The 16,612-nt window shown below is 50.0% G+C and overlaps 9 protein-coding genes across 9 annotated transcripts, besides 18 other annotated features; all 9 read left to right on the top strand.

Moving 5' to 3' along the window:
* Positions 1-16,612: part of a sequence feature (heterozygous, non-Esmeraldo-like haplotype) that runs on past the window's edge.
* Positions 121-1,404, top strand: Tc00.1047053509747.90 (hypothetical protein, conserved; the record flags this gene model as incomplete). The annotated part of the gene is made up of 1 exon (XM_807239.1): positions 121-1,404. One exon carries the CDS (start codon positions 121-123, stop codon positions 1,402-1,404), a length of 1,284 nt encoding a protein of 427 aa, XP_812332.1.
* Positions 1,546-1,584: a sequence feature (T-rich).
* Positions 1,667-1,700: a sequence feature (T-rich).
* Positions 2,160-2,639, top strand: Tc00.1047053509747.80 (hypothetical protein, conserved; the record flags this gene model as incomplete). Its single annotated transcript, XM_807238.1, has 1 exon — positions 2,160-2,639. The coding sequence occupies one exon, from the start codon at positions 2,160-2,162 to the stop codon at positions 2,637-2,639; it is 480 nt and encodes a 159-aa protein (XP_812331.1).
* Positions 2,647-2,676: a sequence feature (AT_rich).
* Positions 2,756-2,779: a microsatellite.
* Positions 2,859-2,890: a microsatellite.
* Positions 3,147-3,172: a microsatellite.
* Positions 3,189-3,220: a sequence feature (AT_rich).
* On the top strand, positions 3,273-4,418 carry Tc00.1047053509747.70 (actin-like protein, putative; the record flags this gene model as incomplete). Its single annotated transcript, XM_807237.1, has 1 exon — positions 3,273-4,418. The coding sequence occupies one exon, from the start codon at positions 3,273-3,275 to the stop codon at positions 4,416-4,418; it is 1,146 nt and encodes a 381-aa protein (XP_812330.1).
* Positions 4,490-4,517: a microsatellite.
* Positions 4,668-4,726: a sequence feature (GA-rich).
* Positions 5,031-7,373, top strand: Tc00.1047053509747.60 (hypothetical protein, conserved; the record flags this gene model as incomplete). The annotated part of the gene is made up of 1 exon (XM_807236.1): positions 5,031-7,373. The coding sequence occupies one exon, from the start codon at positions 5,031-5,033 to the stop codon at positions 7,371-7,373; it is 2,343 nt and encodes a 780-aa protein (XP_812329.1).
* Positions 8,011-8,033: a microsatellite.
* Positions 8,206-9,192, top strand: Tc00.1047053509747.50 (hypothetical protein, conserved; the record flags this gene model as incomplete). Its single annotated transcript, XM_807235.1, has 1 exon — positions 8,206-9,192. One exon carries the CDS (start codon positions 8,206-8,208, stop codon positions 9,190-9,192), a length of 987 nt encoding a protein of 328 aa, XP_812328.1.
* Positions 9,251-9,276: a sequence feature (AT_rich).
* Positions 9,295-9,319: a microsatellite.
* Positions 9,512-10,318, top strand: Tc00.1047053509747.40 (hypothetical protein, conserved; the record flags this gene model as incomplete). Its single annotated transcript, XM_807234.1, has 1 exon — positions 9,512-10,318. One exon carries the CDS (start codon positions 9,512-9,514, stop codon positions 10,316-10,318), a length of 807 nt encoding a protein of 268 aa, XP_812327.1.
* Positions 10,745-10,790: a microsatellite.
* Tc00.1047053509747.30 (hypothetical protein, conserved) lies at positions 10,933-14,478 on the top strand (the record flags this gene model as incomplete). Its single annotated transcript, XM_807233.1, has 1 exon — positions 10,933-14,478. The coding sequence occupies one exon, from the start codon at positions 10,933-10,935 to the stop codon at positions 14,476-14,478; it is 3,546 nt and encodes a 1,181-aa protein (XP_812326.1).
* Positions 14,644-14,665: a microsatellite.
* Positions 14,706-14,761: a sequence feature (A-rich).
* Positions 14,823-14,879: a sequence feature (A-rich).
* On the top strand, positions 15,048-15,440 carry Tc00.1047053509747.20 (60S ribosomal protein L22, putative; the record flags this gene model as incomplete). The annotated part of the gene is made up of 1 exon (XM_807232.1): positions 15,048-15,440. One exon carries the CDS (start codon positions 15,048-15,050, stop codon positions 15,438-15,440), a length of 393 nt encoding a protein of 130 aa, XP_812325.1.
* Positions 15,551-15,572: a sequence feature (AT_rich).
* Positions 15,984-16,568, top strand: Tc00.1047053509747.10 (hypothetical protein, conserved; the record flags this gene model as incomplete). The annotated part of the gene is made up of 1 exon (XM_807231.1): positions 15,984-16,568. The coding sequence occupies one exon, from the start codon at positions 15,984-15,986 to the stop codon at positions 16,566-16,568; it is 585 nt and encodes a 194-aa protein (XP_812324.1).

Genomic DNA, 16,612 nt, shown 5'->3' with positions numbered 1-16,612 from the left:
ATGCCTGCATGGAATGCCATTTCTGGTTGCGCTTGCGTCTCTGTGAGGTACACGCGTAGCGAGAGGCAATCAAGGTAAGGAAGATCAATCAACGAGAGCGGGGGGAAGTTGGGAATTGTCATGTCCACTCCGTTGTGCACGGTGTATGAGAACACAATTGGAGGCACGCGGCCACGACGCCACATAGCTCCGCAGATACGCACAGCCGGTCTTGTCGTTGGCCGTGACTGTGGTACCGTCGCGCAGTTGACATCCAACTATTACTCCTCTGGCCGCGTTACACCAGACCTCATCAAGTTCCACAGACGTGGCGGGGAAGTGGGCCGCACGTACCGCCACTACGGCATCGCACGTGATCCACCAGTGGATGAGTCAATACGCCATGGTATTAAAAATGATGTCAGCGAAAGTGCATTGTTGTGTCTGCAGCCTGACACGAATCATCTTTCAGCGTTGATGAATGAACAACTGGAGCGCAGGTATCTTTCCTCCATTCGCCGTCCACTCGGTCGCGCGCCGGCACCACCGTATGAGGTACGCGTCCCTCGTGACGGGTTTGGTGTGCGTTCTGACCCGAGCGAAAGCGTCAAGCGAGTTATGTACGGCGGGAAGGATGTTGATGTTCTGCACCCCGTCGGCGAGCGCAAGGATCGCGGCTACGACTGGGAGAGCATTGGCATCGACCCCACGCAACACCGTTTTGGGGCGACATTTGCGAAGGACGCCATTACAGCGGCGGATGTGATGTGTGAGAACCGCCCCATATCGACGGTGTTTCCGAAACTTGTGAAGGACCACAAAACGGCGGTGAAGACGGAGCTTGGTAGACCCCGCACGTACGGCTTTGATAACTCCGCGTTTGAAGAGAAGGCAGAAAAACTTGCCGTGCGCCGTTCACGCCGTGGGGATGGTGACGCCGCACGCGAGTTGCTCAGCAGCTGGGCGCAACACCCTGCAACGGTGCAGGCACGCGAGGAGCAGTCCGCACGCGTCGCGGCCTCCAAGACGGGTTTGATGGGAGATGGCACCAAAAATACCACCACCACCAACAACAACAACACTGACAGTGACGGCATCAATGGTGGCAGCGGCAGGTTCCGTTCGCGGTTCACGTCTACGTTTGGCAGCAAGAGAGCTGACGGGCCCGTGTCCTTAACGGAATTAGAGGACGAGGCACGCGTGCCGCACCTCTTGTATCCGTCTCATTATGTCCAGCTCGGCGTGAAGTCCAAATACTTTGCGGGTGGTCGACCGCTTGAAGACATACGGAGGATCTCAAAGCAGGTTGACTTTGGACTCACCGACAGTCAAATCGACGATGTTTTTGCCAGCATCGCTCAGGATGGCGTGTGCGGCATTGAGCAATTTAAGAACAAGGCGGTGGCGATGGGGTACTTGGCGTGACACTTCCCTTTTGACAAGGGACCGGTCTTTCACGCACTGCATACGGCCATCTTATGTACCAAATGGGGTGGGAGGGAAGAGGAGTGAAAGGCAGACATTCGCCCTCTCTCTCTTCCTTCCTTTCCTTTTACTTTTAAAAGCAAAAAAAAAGAAAAAAAGAAAAAAAGGAAATGGAAAAAAGGCATTGGAATTATCGACAAATTCCAACAGTCGAGGCAGTCATGAAAACCGACGACAGTGAAACGAAAAGACAAAACGATGTAAAAAAAAAAAAGAAAAAAAGGGAGAAAAAAGAAGAGGTCACCGCTGCGGTCGGCTGTACAAATGCACATATTTTGTGTACATGAGTGCCTTTCTCTTTCTTTACCTTTTTTTTTTTTGTGTGTGTTTTGTGTTGTGTCGTCTTTCTCTTGTAATGACTGTGGGTCTTTCCGTCGTGTTTAATATATGATGCCTTCCTCTCCTCTTTCCCCCCCCCCCCCTTTTTTTTTTCTCTTTGTTACATTACACCTACCCACCCCCACGTCATGGTGAGGAAAGGAGAAAAAGGGTTCCAGGGATTTTATTGCTCTCTTTACTCTTTGCTCTCTTACCTGCGGGTACATCGCAAGCGCTACGCAGGAGTCAAAAGTTTCTAACAAGAAACTAATTCTCATCCTCAAGCAATTCAAGGAGGAGGCGAGTAAAGAGGAAACGTATTCAAACGCATAAACACGGAAAAGAAAGGAGATAGAACCAGAGGGAAAAAAAAAAAAATGCTTCGTCGAACATTGTGGAATGGGATGAAACCTTATCTGCATGCTTTTTCTCCTGGCGCACGTGCCTCTGAGAAGGGTATGCTGTATCGCAATAATAATATGAACGCTCATGCGCGTGTGGCGTCCATTCAGCAAGCGCAGCGCACCCACCGTGAGGGAAAAATTTTTCTTATGCTTTTGGTGCCAGATCAAATATTTCTTTCTGCGGCTCTTGTGGGCGTCACACTTGTTGTTGTTTTTATGTATTTTCGTCAACAACCGTTTAGCTTCAACACAAATAAACAGCGCTGGATTTTAGGTGCTCTTAATGAGCATGAATTTTATCAACGCAATAGGGAGATGAGTTTAGTCCTTGAGGCTCACAAGAGTGCTATCGAGGGGACAAGGGAAGTTATTGGCAAAAAGCCGGCTGTGTTTGATCCACCGGGGGGCGGCTTGTATGTTAGCCGCAGCGGTGAATTTTCCCCGCAAAAGTGAAATGGCCAAATTTTATGTATAATATATATATATATATGTGGGGATGGGCAAAAGTAAAAAAGGAAAAAAACAAAACAGGATAGGAATGTGTCTTTAGTGTAGTACGTGTTGGTAGGGGGAGTGAGGGAGGGAGGGAGGGAATTGGGGTGAAGATAATGGGATGGGGGTTGTGGTAACATTGGATGGTAACGCCAGCTCACTGGGGGGGGGGGGAGGGGGATATATATATATATATGTATACATGTACATATGTGTGTGTTACATTCATTAGTATTTACGTGTTTGTTTGTAATTCCGAGTGTCTGTTGTTGTTAAGAGGGTGAACGGTTTCTTATTGTTTGGACGCCTTCATTGTTGTCTCATCCCTTTTTTTTTTTTTGTGAGTGTGTGTGTTTGTGTGTGGTATATATGGAGGCTTTTTTTTCTTTTTTTTTACTTTTTATTTGAATGGTGATGGGAAGGATGATTGCCGCTGTTTTGGTTGCAAAATGTTGTCTGTTTCTTCCTAAAAAAAAAAAAAAAAAAAAAGGAAACTGTACGTTTACTTTCTTTTTATTACTTTATTATTATTATTTTTTAATGACGGTTGTAAGTGGCGCTGTGGATTGATCTGTTAGCTCCTCACGTTACAAAATGCAGCATTCTGTTGTTGTGGTGGATGTGGGATCGAGCACTACCAGGCTTGGCTTTGGTGGCGAGGAGGCACCACGCGTGGTGGCTCCAACTGTCGTAGGCACACCGTATAATAGCGGCATGCTCGGGTCTCTGTTGCAGCATCACGGTGACACTTTTTCCGGGGATGCCGCGTGGGAGCGGCGCGGACTTTTGGAACTCAGTTACCCCGTCCAGAGTCGTCGTGTGGTCAGCTACAAGGCCCTTGAGCACATCCTACACGATGCATTGTATAAATGGCTTCCTCTTGTTCCACATGACACACCGCTGCTCTGGGTGGAACCCGTCACCACCCCACGTGAGGACCGTGAACGCATCTGTGAAATTTTTTTTGAAAGTTTTGACGTTCCACTGCTTGCCATGACGAATGCTGCGGCAGCGACGTTGTACTCCACGGGTCGCACGACGGGTCTCGTGGTGGACAGCGGTGAGGACTGCACCACAGTAAACGCCGTCTGGGAGGGTTACAGCCTGCATCACACTTTCTATTCCTCACCCATAGCTGGACGTGTCTTGACGGATCGTTTACTTGAATATTTGCGGGGTAAAGGATACGCCCTCTCCACCCCACAGGATCGCTGCCTTGTCGATAAAATTAAGCGTTCCCTCTGCTACGTCGCCGCCGATGCCGAAATTGAGTTGAAAAATTTACGCAATAAGCCACGCCCCGATAGCTACGAGTTGCCCGATGAGCAGCGCATTTTTCTTCACGAGAGTCAGTTCATGGTCCCCGAGCTGCTTTTTAACCCCTCGAGGGCGAACGACGCCGGTTTCGGTGCCGGGGACGGAGAAGTGGGGTGGGCGGAGGCCGTGACACAAGTCGTGCGGCGGGCACCATCGTACGCACAACCGCGCTTATGGGAGAGCATTGTGCTCGGCGGCGGGAACACGATGCTCCCCGGTATCGAGCAGCGGCTGCAGCGAGAAGTGTCGGCGCGGAATAACGGTGGGGAACAAACGATCAATTGCGTTGCTTTTCCAGATCGCGACCTGGCCACCTGGATCGGTGCTTCCGTTGTGGCATCGATGCCAACGTTTTCGCACTTGTGTCTTGCTCGGGAGGAATACCACGAAAAGGGGGCCGCCGCCGTGCATTTACGGGCGTAGAGCACAAGAGAGGCTGAGGAAACAACAATGAAACTCAGCGAAGAAAAGAGTCTGTCGTATGTAAAAAAAACAGGGAGAGAGAGAGAGAGAGAGAGAGAGGCTGATGCCATCGAGAATGAAAAAAACAGATATGAAGGAAATGAAGTACAAATAATTTTCTTTTTTCTTTTATGCATCCCAAAAACACCAAAAAAAAAAACGGGCCGGTGTTTGCCGCATTTGAAATGTCTACCCGTCTTTATGCGCACGTTCTTCTCTTCTTTCTTTTTACTTTATTTTTCTTTCTTTCTTTCTTTTTTTCCTTTTTTAATTTTTCTTTTGCGTGCGTGCCATAATGTGGCCGCGACGTTAATACCGAGGACAAACGGAAGAACGAGGTAAGGAAGCAAAAGGGGTGCCTGGATACACCGGCAACGACTGACTGTACACGCGCTCATTAGAAACCCAATCAAGGTGCGTATACCATTACTAGACACACACAAAAAAAGAGAGAAGGGGAGTGAAACAACAACAACGACAAACGCAACAAAACACACAAAAAAACGAAGAGGCAGTATCTCTTAGTCGGGGAAGTTGAGAGTGACGGCTTGCAACAAAGAGGGGGGCGTTACGATGCAGTCTGAAAAGAAGGTGTCCTTTTATCACAAGGTCGGCTCCAACAAGGATCGGGGGCCCACGGTTAGTATCCCGAATATCCCCAAAGTTTTGGACGAGCGGGCCCGCATGAGGCTGCTGTGCGACTATGAGAAGTACGAGCCGGAGCTGCTAAAGCACCACATTGGGACCCCAGAGACAACGCAGACGATTGGACTGAAACTTGTCCTTACGGACTTCGACAGGCGTCTGCCATCAAGCAGCGAGCCGACCATAGCCGAGCGCGAATACGAGGCACGTAGGCGAAACAGAAAGGCCAAAAGTCAATTGTCGCCCGCTTTTCCAGCTTACAAACAGTTATTAAAGCGTGGGGCGGCGGATTCGCAGCTTGCACCAGCCGCAGCATGTGATAGAGCGCGTACAACTACTGTGCCACCCTCGACGTCCCCATCGACATCTGCTCCGCTGCCAGAAAATGTCTTGCCGCTCCGTCAGAATCGAGGGCGATCCTCGCATGCCTCATGGGTGGCAGTCACGACAACACCGTCATTGTCTCCATCGGAGCCAAAGTCGCGGGAAACATCACCGGGAAGAGCCACCGCGGCGACGAGATCGCCATCGAAACAAGTATCAATGCAATTGGCGCGGGAAGTATCCCATAGTTTGCAGCCAGAAAAGGGGGAAATGGTGAAGTCGTTGGTGCCGCAAAAACCATTGTACCCCACTTCATCAGTGAAAGGCGGTTCTGTTACCAGTCCCACAGGAGGAGGAGGAGGAGCGTTGTTCCCTCAAAAGAATGATGGCGTGTTAAATGCGGAGCTTTGTGGGAAATTACTTCGTGTATTGCTTTGCACCCCGCCAGAGTACAGCGAGTCATTTCATTTGAACTTGCGCAATATTGATCTGCGGTGGATGCATGGGACGCGTTACCCTAGCCTTTTTGTGACGTTACACACATGGCGCCCCTTTGAAATCGGTGCCAGTGTTCCTTCAATCAATTCCCCACGCTCTGCTATTGTACTGCTACAGAACGGTATTGAGGTAAATGACTTGATACCGCCCACTTCCATTCAGGAGGATGCGTTGCTTCCGAAAGATCCGGAAATGCGTCAGATGGTGAAATCTATGCGGGCGAAGCGTCGCCGGCGATACTGCGAGGAGTTACTTGAAAGCATGCAAGAGAAGTATATGGAGTTATGCCGTCGCGTCAAACTGGCCGACGTTGTGAAGGCGTTTAACGAAGACACTAAGCAAGAAACTTCGGTGGAGTTACCGGCATCCCTTAAAGAGGATCACGAGCGGCGGCGGCGCGCTCTGTTGAACGAGCGGAAGCGGATAGAGAAGCAGTTGGTCTTTGCGAGGGATGTGCATGAGCGTCAACTCATAGCAGAGGAACGACAGCGGCAGGTCGAGGAGGAGATGCGAGCAAAAATGGAGACGAAGAAGGAAGAGGAGCGAATTGCACATGAGCGGGCGGCGGAGCGTATGGCTCTTCAGCGACGGAAACTCGGTGAACTCGAGGCCTTTTACCAAAAGAGAATTCAGGAACGTCAGGCGCGAGCGGCTGAGAAAAACGCCCGACGTTTGGAGGCGCAGAAGCGGCAGATAGAGCAGCGCCAGGAGGAGCGGCAGCGGCTATCGGAGGAGCGACAGCAGCGCTTTGAGCGTGTGGCGGAACTGCAGGAGCAGCAGAAGTTGATGATTCGGCAAAAACATAAGGCGAAGGAGGAGAAACTGCAGCTTCTGCAGGAGGGGCAGAGGCGGCGGCAAGAGGAGTTGCATGTGAAGCTGTTGGAACGGGCGGCGAAGTCTGAGGAGCTGCGGGAATTGGCCCGCCAACGGGCTGAGATGCGTGAAGAGAAGGTGCGAAAGGCGGCAGAGGAGCAGCAGCAGAAGGTGGAGGAACGTCTCTCGCGCTTCTACCAAAGCCGTAAGGAGGCACGCGCCCAACGTGCGCTGCAGGAGGAACGGAAGCGGATACGCATGAGCGAAGCGCTCGTTATTGCCGCCAACAAAATTAACGTCTTAAAGGAGGAGGCTGCTTTGAAACAGTTGGAGCACGAGAAGTTGTTTGGTGAATTGCAGCGCCAGCGCGAGGCGGATGTTTTGACGCGGAGTGAGCGGGAGCACGAGGAAATGGAGGCAAAGTCATTCGCTGTGACGCGCTTTAAACGCATGACGGAGTTTGGGAAGCTCCAGACGGTGCTGCAGCTTCTCTCCAAGCGCGAGGCAGCGTTAGCGCTTGAGAGGGAGCGTGAGTTGCTGATGCAGGAGACGCGCAAGGCCCGTGAGGCAATGCTGACAGAGCGACACGCATTGAAGGAGGAAATAACTCGCCAGACGAAAACCATGCAGTCATGACCTTTAAAAAGGGGAAACGAGGGAAATAAAGCAAAAAAAAAAAAGGAAAGGGCCACATCTCCTGTGATGTAAAATGAAATGAAATTTACAGCACATAAACGTGAAAAGGAGCGTGTTTGTGTGCAGTTATGCGTGTGAGTGAGCGACCAACGGCAAAGAGGGGACACCCTGCATAAGTTTATACATTTATGTAAAATGGAGGCGAAGATAAAATTCATTTTTTTTTTTTTTTTCTTGAGCGGGTGAAAGAAACAAGAAAACTCCCTCAACGGACGCACAGTCACACACCAAAAAAAAAAAAAAAAACGAAATGAGTCTCTATTTTTTCAAATTTACTCCTTTTTTTGTTGTTGTTGTTGTTAATTCATTGTGTTGTTTTGGATTAAGTGCTGTTTGACTCTTCTTGTTTTTTTTTTTTTTGTGTGTGTGTTTGTGTTTGTATCCTTCTTGCCTGCGGGAGGTTGACGTCTCTGCAATCTGTTTGACTCTGCCATCGGGAATAAACGAAGTGCATGCGTTTGTGTGATGCAAACAGACACGTGACGTGCGTATTTTGTATTGGCCTCACCAACGGCTTTCTCTCTATTTGATACTTTTGTCTTTGATACCAAAGGAGGGGAATAACGACTGAAGGACAAAACAAACAAACAAACAAGCAAAGAATAATAGTAATAAAAACAACAACAACAAAAAAAAAAAACAGAGGTAGTAAAGAAAGAGGACTACAACGTTTGTGTGTTTGCGCCAAAAGGGGCACATTGATGCATACACGTATATATTGACATATTCCATTTGAGGTATTTGTCTTTTATTACATCCACACGGAAAGCCCATGGAGCTTGCAAACGCCTTGACGGCGGCACCGACGCCGATTGTGCGGGCAATTTTTCTTATGATGTCTGCGATGCATGGCGGCGAAGCTGGCGACAGGAAGCGATGGACATGTTGCCACGCCAATGGAACGACGGCGGAGAATCTCAGCGCGACAGAGGGATGGCAGACACTGCGTAAAGAAAGCGAAAGAACACCGTCCATGGTAGAGATGCACTATCGCGTGGGCGACACGGGTGACAATAATGTGAAGGTAAAGTGGGTTCCTATGGACGATACGCATTTGGTGCTGATTCTTCAGAACGAAAGCGGTACTGCCGAGTTGCGACAGCCCGTGAGCATTTCAATTTGCACAGAAGAAGAGCCGCTTGTGTCTTATTTACGTGGATCAATCGAGTGGACAGTGGAAAAGGCGGAGACGGCCGTCACACAACTTCGGCCAGCGCTATACGAGATTATTGAGGAGCAGCAACAGCGCTCCTGCAGCAGCAACAAGAACAACAACAATAACGGTGGTGGTGGGGGCGGAAATGAAACGATGGGTTTTACAACACAAACACAGCGGCAGGGATATGAGAGTCGTCAGGAGTATATTCCTGACGCACCTTTTCTCGCGGAGCCTCGGGGTGTTACCAAACCGCTTTTTGCCGAAATGGGGCCGAGACCGCCCGGCTTTCGTTACGGTGAAGGCGACTTGGTGCCTGGCGGCAGCCTCTCTCCGGAGGGTGTCTCGAGTGGTGGGATGAAGCTTGACCCCAAGGCCTTCCACGGCACTGGGGCCATTCCTTGCCGCTATGACCCGATGTTTCCTGGTGATGTGCCGCGTGGGGGCGGCATGTGGGGCCCTGGCCCTGGCCGTGTGTTTCCCGGCGAACCCGACCCAGACAACTTCGCTCCGCCTGGAAATCCAGCCTTCCGTATGGGCTTTGGTCCTGGAGCTGCGGGCGGTCGTGGTGGCTTTGGTGGTGGGCTTCCGCCATTTCCGTAGTGCTAAATATATGTATGCATCTGTTGAAAGTGGAGTGTCAGTGCGTAGTGCTTTGCGGATATATTTTTATTTTTATTTATTTTTCTATGAGTGTTTTTTTTCTATCATTATTATTATTATTATTATTTTCCGTCGAATCCTTTTTGGATTTCTGAAAGAGTCTGCGTTTCTTTGTACGCGTACGGTATGCACCTCTCACTGCTTAGTTGGAATGTCTTTTCCTCACTTTAATTTTGCAATTATGGAACGCAGTGAAATTTTTCTCTCTCTCTTTTTTTTTTTTCCCTCCCCTCTTGTATTCCTTTAAGTGTCGATTGCGATGGTATCGTACAAAGAAGGTTTCACTCGCGACGGCCGTAAGCGCGCCCCGCGGGTTCTTTTTGGCGTGCATACCATCCGGCCTTTCCCGTGGATCCGAGTGGCGCTTGGTGTGGGCGCAATGGCGTACGTGTTTCGGCAGCAGTACCTGGCGCGCTATTACATCTCACCGGAAGAACAGTTCCTGCGCAAGATTGTGGTGGCTCCATACGGTGTCCTTGGAAATCAGATGACGCTGCAGGGTAGCATGGTTCGCGCCGGCAGCGAGCCTGACGAGAATGTCGTTGTTGTGGACTCCGCAGATCTACGTCACATTTTTACGACCGCCGATGGTGCCACAGGGGCCTCGGGAGCCATTTACAACTGGCTGAATTTACGTGGCCCATTCCCGGACGAGGTTGTAAAGGCGGTTTGGCGTGTGTGTGACGCCAAATGGTTCCGGTATGGTGAGAAGAATGTGATTCATGTGATTGGGCCGGACTTTCGTGAAGGCACGTGGTCGGAGCGGGAGGCCGCACTGGAGCTTTCCCGCGCGTACCGTAACGCACTGCACGAGTTTGTGATGAGTGAGGGCGACATGTTGCGTATGGCGCCAATTTCTCATGGGGTACACTCAGGGCCACTGTATAGCCAATTGCCGCCCATCACTCAATCCGCCTTGAGCATGGCATTTGAGCAATTGCACATCTTCGATCGGGAGTACCTGTTACGGCAGGACAAGAGTATTGAGCTCTGCATCTTCATGAACAGAGAATGGGACATGTACATGAATGTCTTTAAGAACCAACAAAAGTTGTTGGCGTTTTAGGCTGCTAGAAGGAAAGTGAGGGGGGGAGAGGGGAAGAGCGAGAGAAGAAGCACATGCATCCCACGTGATTTGGTGTAGCTGAACCGAGTTGTTCGTGACATCTGTGGTTTGGGTCAATGAAATTATGGTGCATACATCGTGTTGTTGAGTTCCTTCCGCATACACACACAAACACACATACATACAGTCTCTATTTCTCTCTTTTCCATCTGTCTGCGTGTGTGTTTGTGAGTGAGTGTGTGAGGCAACGCTTCTAGGGTGGTGTGCACACTATCGCAGATGCATGCGTATGCATGATTTATTGCTTACCCACTCGCCGAGGATGAATGCATTTTTTTCTTTTCTTCCGAACCCCATGTCTTCACGCACGTGACTGTTTAGTAGGCATAGGGGTAGTATTAATAGTAGGGACTAATAGGAGTGGACATAATAATAATAATAATAATAATAATAATAATAATAATAATAATAACGGCTACAGCAGCGGGCCGTCGTCGTCGTTGTACCAGGATTGGAAGCCAGGGTTTTGGGTGTTGTTGTAATCCATTGCCGCTGTAGGATTTTTTACTTTTACTCAAAAAGGATTGATTCATTGTATTCATTGGCGTCTGGAAATGCTGCGGAGGAGGGTTCTGCCTGAGAGTCATCGTCACGCCTCATGGCCGCTGATTTATGAAACATCGCAGCATGGCATTAAGACATTAGACGTGCGTGAGTACCGCCCGTTGGCGACCCCGATTGAATTCCGCTTTTATCAACGCTACGCCAATCACCCGAATCGGCAGTCCGGCATACAATTTCTTACACACTACAACACCCACCAACGATTCCGTGTCAACAAGGACTACATCGATTACATGCACTGGGGGAAGGAGCAGGGCCAGGCACGCCTGCCGCATCGCCATCAACGTGTTGCCTTTGACTTTGATGACCAGCTGCACCCCACACGGACGCTCGACAACGAGGGCGACTCCTACGCATGGTGTGCGGAGCAGGATCCCACTTTAGGCCCTCATCCAGACCTGGATGCATCGTTTGATCCAAACCGCCGCGTCTTCTCTCATCCTGAGCATTGGAATAAAATGTTCTCCAAGCGGCGCCCTGGTGAAGGCAGGATTGATTTGCGTGTGCTGCCGTCACAAAGTCTGCTTGGACCGCTCATGGAACAGTCAGACACTCAGGGGGCGGCCTATTTTAGATACGATAACCGCGGTCATAGTAACGGTAGAGTGCCCGGCCTGAACACTCCCTTCTTTGGTGAGTTTGATCGCAAAATGATGCAGGCCATGTCGAGACCACTCAACGCCGACCGCACCATTACGGGCAATGACGGCCGTTTCTCCAAGACCATCATGATTAATGAACCAAAAACGCATCAGGCCCTGAGTGGAAAGACGGCTAGCGAGTTGAGCGTTGAAATTGACAAGGCGACAAACGCTGTGCACTCGAAGCTCACTGTTCTGGAGGCGGCCCAATCCGGGCTGACAAACTACTACTGTGGTGGTCTCAACTTTGAGATGCTCGGTTTTGACCTGCATATGGCAGAGATGTTGCGGGAAAAGGCGAGGGCCATTCTTAACGGTGTTGCGAGCGTTTCTTCCACTTCTGTGATGGTCACGACAACTTCAGTTCCTACCAAAGCGCAGGAGCGTGAGGTGGGGCAGCTGCTTCGGGATGCATTGCGGTATGAGGATCGTGTGGATGATGCAATTCGTCAACATGCCTCACTTATATGGCGGGTCTATACTGCCCCGCGTCCACTGATGGCACTGACAAATGGTAAATGTCGGGGTACGGGCTGCGGGGTATCGCTCTACTCCAAGTACTGTGCTCTCAAGGATGCATCGGAGTTTATCTTTGACGGTCCAAATCTGGGCATTACTCCATATGGTGGTCTTACACGTTTGCTTGCACGTCCCGAAACTTCATTGAAGTACCCAGGCCTTGCAGAGTTTATTATGTTGACCGGGACTTCCCTTTTTGCAGGCGATGCACTTCGTCTTGGCTGGACCGATCTCTTTACGACCCTGCCAGACATGAGTTACCACATTAAGGATTGGTTTGACACCACAGAACATATGCACAATGATGCGGTTGCCTGGCAGCTGGGGCATCTTCTTGAGACATGTTTCAAGATGAAGGAGGCGCACTCATCGGCGATGGAGCGTGTTGCCATTACTCCTGTGCGGGCACGCTGGATTGAGGATTCCTTTGCGGATCAACCTTCTGTTAACCACATCATTAACACCCTGAGCGAAATTGAGCGTCTACCTATCACGGCAAAGCAAAACACGTGCGATCAAACGCGGTGTACGCCATATACCCTTACGAGTGTCGAGGCTGGGATATCCAAGTTGGAGAATCATCGCCTACGGTATACACACTCCCCGTGGGACATTACACCCCCAGAAGATGAGGTGTCGCTTCAACATGCATCAGAAATATTTAACGCATATGTACTGGAGCGTCGTGGTACATTTAATGTTGTGGTTCATAGAGATACAGAGAAGCTGGCCGCCTGGAATCGCCAACGGCAAGAGGAATATCACGCCTATCGTAGTTTACGTGCTGCACCTCATCCACGTCATGTCTACGCTCGTCTGGAGGGTTGCGAGGGAAAATTGGTTTCCTTCGATTTTGTTTTTTCTTTACAAGGAAAACAGAAAGATCAAAGGAGTGGGAATAAAGAGGGAGAGGAATTACAACAAACCGCATGCCTTGATGCATTGAAGAGACAGGTGCTAACCTCCTTTGGTATGCCGGATGGCCGCGACATTGAGCTAGGTTGGTATTTACCTACCCTGGACACATGTCCAATCCACAATGATGTAGAAATCATGCAGTTGCTTCATGCGGATCCCGGCATTGAGGATCCAAAGGCGCAGTTAAAATACCCGCCCATCTACTTTATCGTGAAACGTAACTGTCTCTATTTCTCTGAATGGGCGTACGCTGTAAAGCATCAGCTGTTACTTCAGTCACCTTTTGCACTCCGGGCAGCGTACGAGATGTTACTTGAGGTGCGTGGGGATGGATCGGCTGAGCGTGTTATGCCCTTGGCGGAGTCACTAGCAACAGAGTTTAAATATATTTCACGACTTCTTCGGCGACCAGACTTTTACCGTGTGGGTGTGCACACTGACAAATCCGCGGAGGCGTGGGAGGAGATTCGAGAGGAGCGTCAACGCAATTTACATAAGACACACCAACCAACTCGACCATTGCCTGACTTTGAAGACGTATTTGAGCGTAATGTTGAGATTGATGGTCACCGATTCCTCCTACGGCCTCGTTGGAGCCCACGCACTTTGCAAGAAGTCTTAGATGCGGATGTGATGCGACTGCACACCTCTTTGGCGTACCAGGACGAGGGTATTGCCCCGCTGCATGTTCCTACACAGTGTGCCAAGGCAAACCGTATTAGTGATATGGTGGAGGATGCAGGTGGCTTGGAGGTGGTGCCTGGACTTGGCGAGTTGGACGCCAAGGGAACCCCTGTGGTGCCGCCACTGCAATCCAATGCTCATGTGCCCCAAAATGTCAGTTTCTACGAAATGGCGCGGCACCCATGGGAGGATGCAGCTTCATCTTGGCGACGTGACGGCTTTACGGAAGGGTCGCTGGCAAATTATGAGGCACAGTACCGTGCCGCGGAACGTGCCGTGTACGACGAAGAGGGCCGCGGAGGACATAATTATTGGCCTTCTCGTGAGGCATCGGAGGGTGTGACAAGCGAGGAAAAAGACGCCGCTCTTCTACGAGAGCGTCTCTTCAAACCGCTTGAGGAGGCCTTATCGGGGGTTGAACCATGGGCTCGTAATCTGCGTCGCAGCGCAAGCGATGGGAAGCTGGGATACAAGACAGAGATTGCAACACCCGAGGAGAAGATCTACGACGACGAGTACTACCGCTGGTTTATTCAGCCCGGTCACCACCCAAACCCAACGGGCCTTACCAACGTTCACAAGGGCTCTTCAACGCTTCAAGGCTCTGATGCCGCGGAGTTTGAACGTATCTGGCGCCATGTGGTTTCCGGTGTTGATGGTGGGAATGCGTCAGATGAGGCAGAAACAGCAGCAGAGGATGGAGAGGAGGAGGGTGACACACAAATGAACGAGAAGAACCCTGTTGTGCCAAATGATGAGGAGGAGGGCGTCTAACCATAAATGGTTGTTAGGTGAACTTTGAGAGAATGAGAGAAGGGCTGACCATTGGGCTGCATAACGATGAGGTGAAACATGGCTTTTATTGTTATTGTTATTGTATGGAAACAAGGGTAAGCTGTTGCATAAAAAAAAAAAAAAAAAGAGATCGGGAGCCCAAATACAACAACAACAACAACAACAAAAGACGGGAAAAGAAGGAACTGCATCAAAGGCAACCTTCCTTTTTTTTTTATTCTTTTCATTATTTTGTATTGTGCCTCCTATTTTTATTATTATTACAATTACATTAATGGGTGATCATGCCACACGCATGGCGTTCAATAGATATGTGCATATCCTTTTTTTTTTTTACTTTTAGTTACTGTTTTTTTTTTTTTTTACTTTTTATTTATTTTCCCTATCATCCTTGTTTCCTCATTCATTCCCTTGTCATGCGCCTACTCTTTTTTTTTTTTCGTGTGTGTGTGTGTGTGGGGTCTGTTAGGTGGAGCAAAGAGTGAGGCGAAGGGAGGTCAAATCATTCACGCACACGCACACAGAACATCTCTACAAGACACGTAAATATGGTGGCGGTTCGTGCAAAGGTCGGTTCCCGCGGCTTCGTCCGCCAGAAGCAACTGGCGAAGGGAAAGAAGGTGTTCAAGATTGACTGCACCATTCCCGCCAATGACGGCATCTTCAGCGAGGAGATTCTTGGCAACTTTGAGCAGTACTTCCAGGAGAATGTGAAGTTGAATGGCCGCAAGGGGAAACTGACGGAGAAGGTACGCGTTGGCCTGCGCAACAATGTCCTCACGATTGCGACGACGATGGCCTACCGCAAGAAGTACTTCAAGTACCTCACGAAGAAGTTTCTCAAGAAGAAGGATCTCCGTGACTGGATCCGCATCCTCGCCAGGGGGAAGGACACCTACCAGCTGAAGTACTTCAACATCCAGGATCAGGAGGAGGCGTAGGCATCCAAAGGCTCATTAGCAACGGGTCCAATGTTGGTATGGTCTTACGTCACCTTTTGCGGATTTCTTCTTTTTTCTTTTTTTCTTTGGTTGTTCGTCTCTGCTCGGCCTTTTTTATTTATTTATTTATTTCCATGGCGGCAAAAAAAAAAAAAAACAACAACAAAAAACACACACACACACAGCGGCGAAATAAGTTGGTAAATATCCCTTCATTTCCGTCAATACTCACATTTGTTATTATTTATTTTTTTGCATGGGTTTTCGGGGACATGTGTTGTTAACTTTCTTTTTTTTTTCTTCCTTTTTGTGGGGATTTTTTAGTTGTTGTTCTTGTGGCGGCTGGGAGGAGGAGGCAAAAAAAGAAAATAAAGGACAGGACATCGCAAAAGAAGGAGGGAGGCGTGCCGGCTGTCAGGCAGCTGCAACAGTAACTCTCTGGGCCCATCCGCGTGGACAGACAGGGAGTCAAAAGGAGTTGTGTGGACATCGTTTTAAACGCGGAGTTTTGAGCTTTAGTAGTGGCGTTTTATTTTTCCCAACATGCTTCGCCGCACCTCTCTCGCGTGCAGCTACAGAGCCTCGCTCGAGCTGGACCGCATCCGCAGCATGCTTCGTGGCCGGGCGCGTCTCGAGCGGAAGGTTGGACTAAAGCGTTTGTTTTTTCTCATGCGTACGCAAACTCGGTACCGTGTGGAGCAGCAGTCCCATTGGAACCGGGCGATTGTGCGGAAAAATGTAGACAGCGCCGCCCGCGAGCATGGCACCGGGTGGGCGCAGCTGCGTAACGAGTTTGGACGGCAAAACATATTGCTGCTTCCCCGCTCCCAACAGATGCTTGCGCAGTATGAACCATTGGCGTTTCGCGCGGTTGTCGAGCTTTGTGCCTCGCGCATTCCACCGCCCCCACCGCCGGTGTTTACAAAGGTGCCGGAGGAAGCTTACATGCCGCGATCCAACAATCCACAGGAGTCTCATCCGGCCGCCAGAGTGGAGTTACGACGTGGCGTGGAGCGCGTGCTACAGTGTGGTCCGTCCAAGTTGCGGGAGGCTGTGCACGGCGATGCCGACAGGCTGATGGAGGCCTGGAAGGAGTTTGATGTTGCGGCAGGAGGAGGAAAAAAGTGAGTTTTATGGCAATTACTGGAGAGGGAGAGGGATAGAGTGCGAAG

The sequence above is a fragment of the Trypanosoma cruzi genome, genomic scaffold (assembly GCF_000209065.1).
Source record: "Trypanosoma cruzi strain CL Brener 1047053516447 genomic scaffold, whole genome shotgun sequence".
Taxonomy (NCBI): domain Eukaryota; phylum Euglenozoa; class Kinetoplastea; order Trypanosomatida; family Trypanosomatidae; genus Trypanosoma; species Trypanosoma cruzi.
This window is presented reverse-complemented; position numbering and strand designations above follow the sequence as displayed.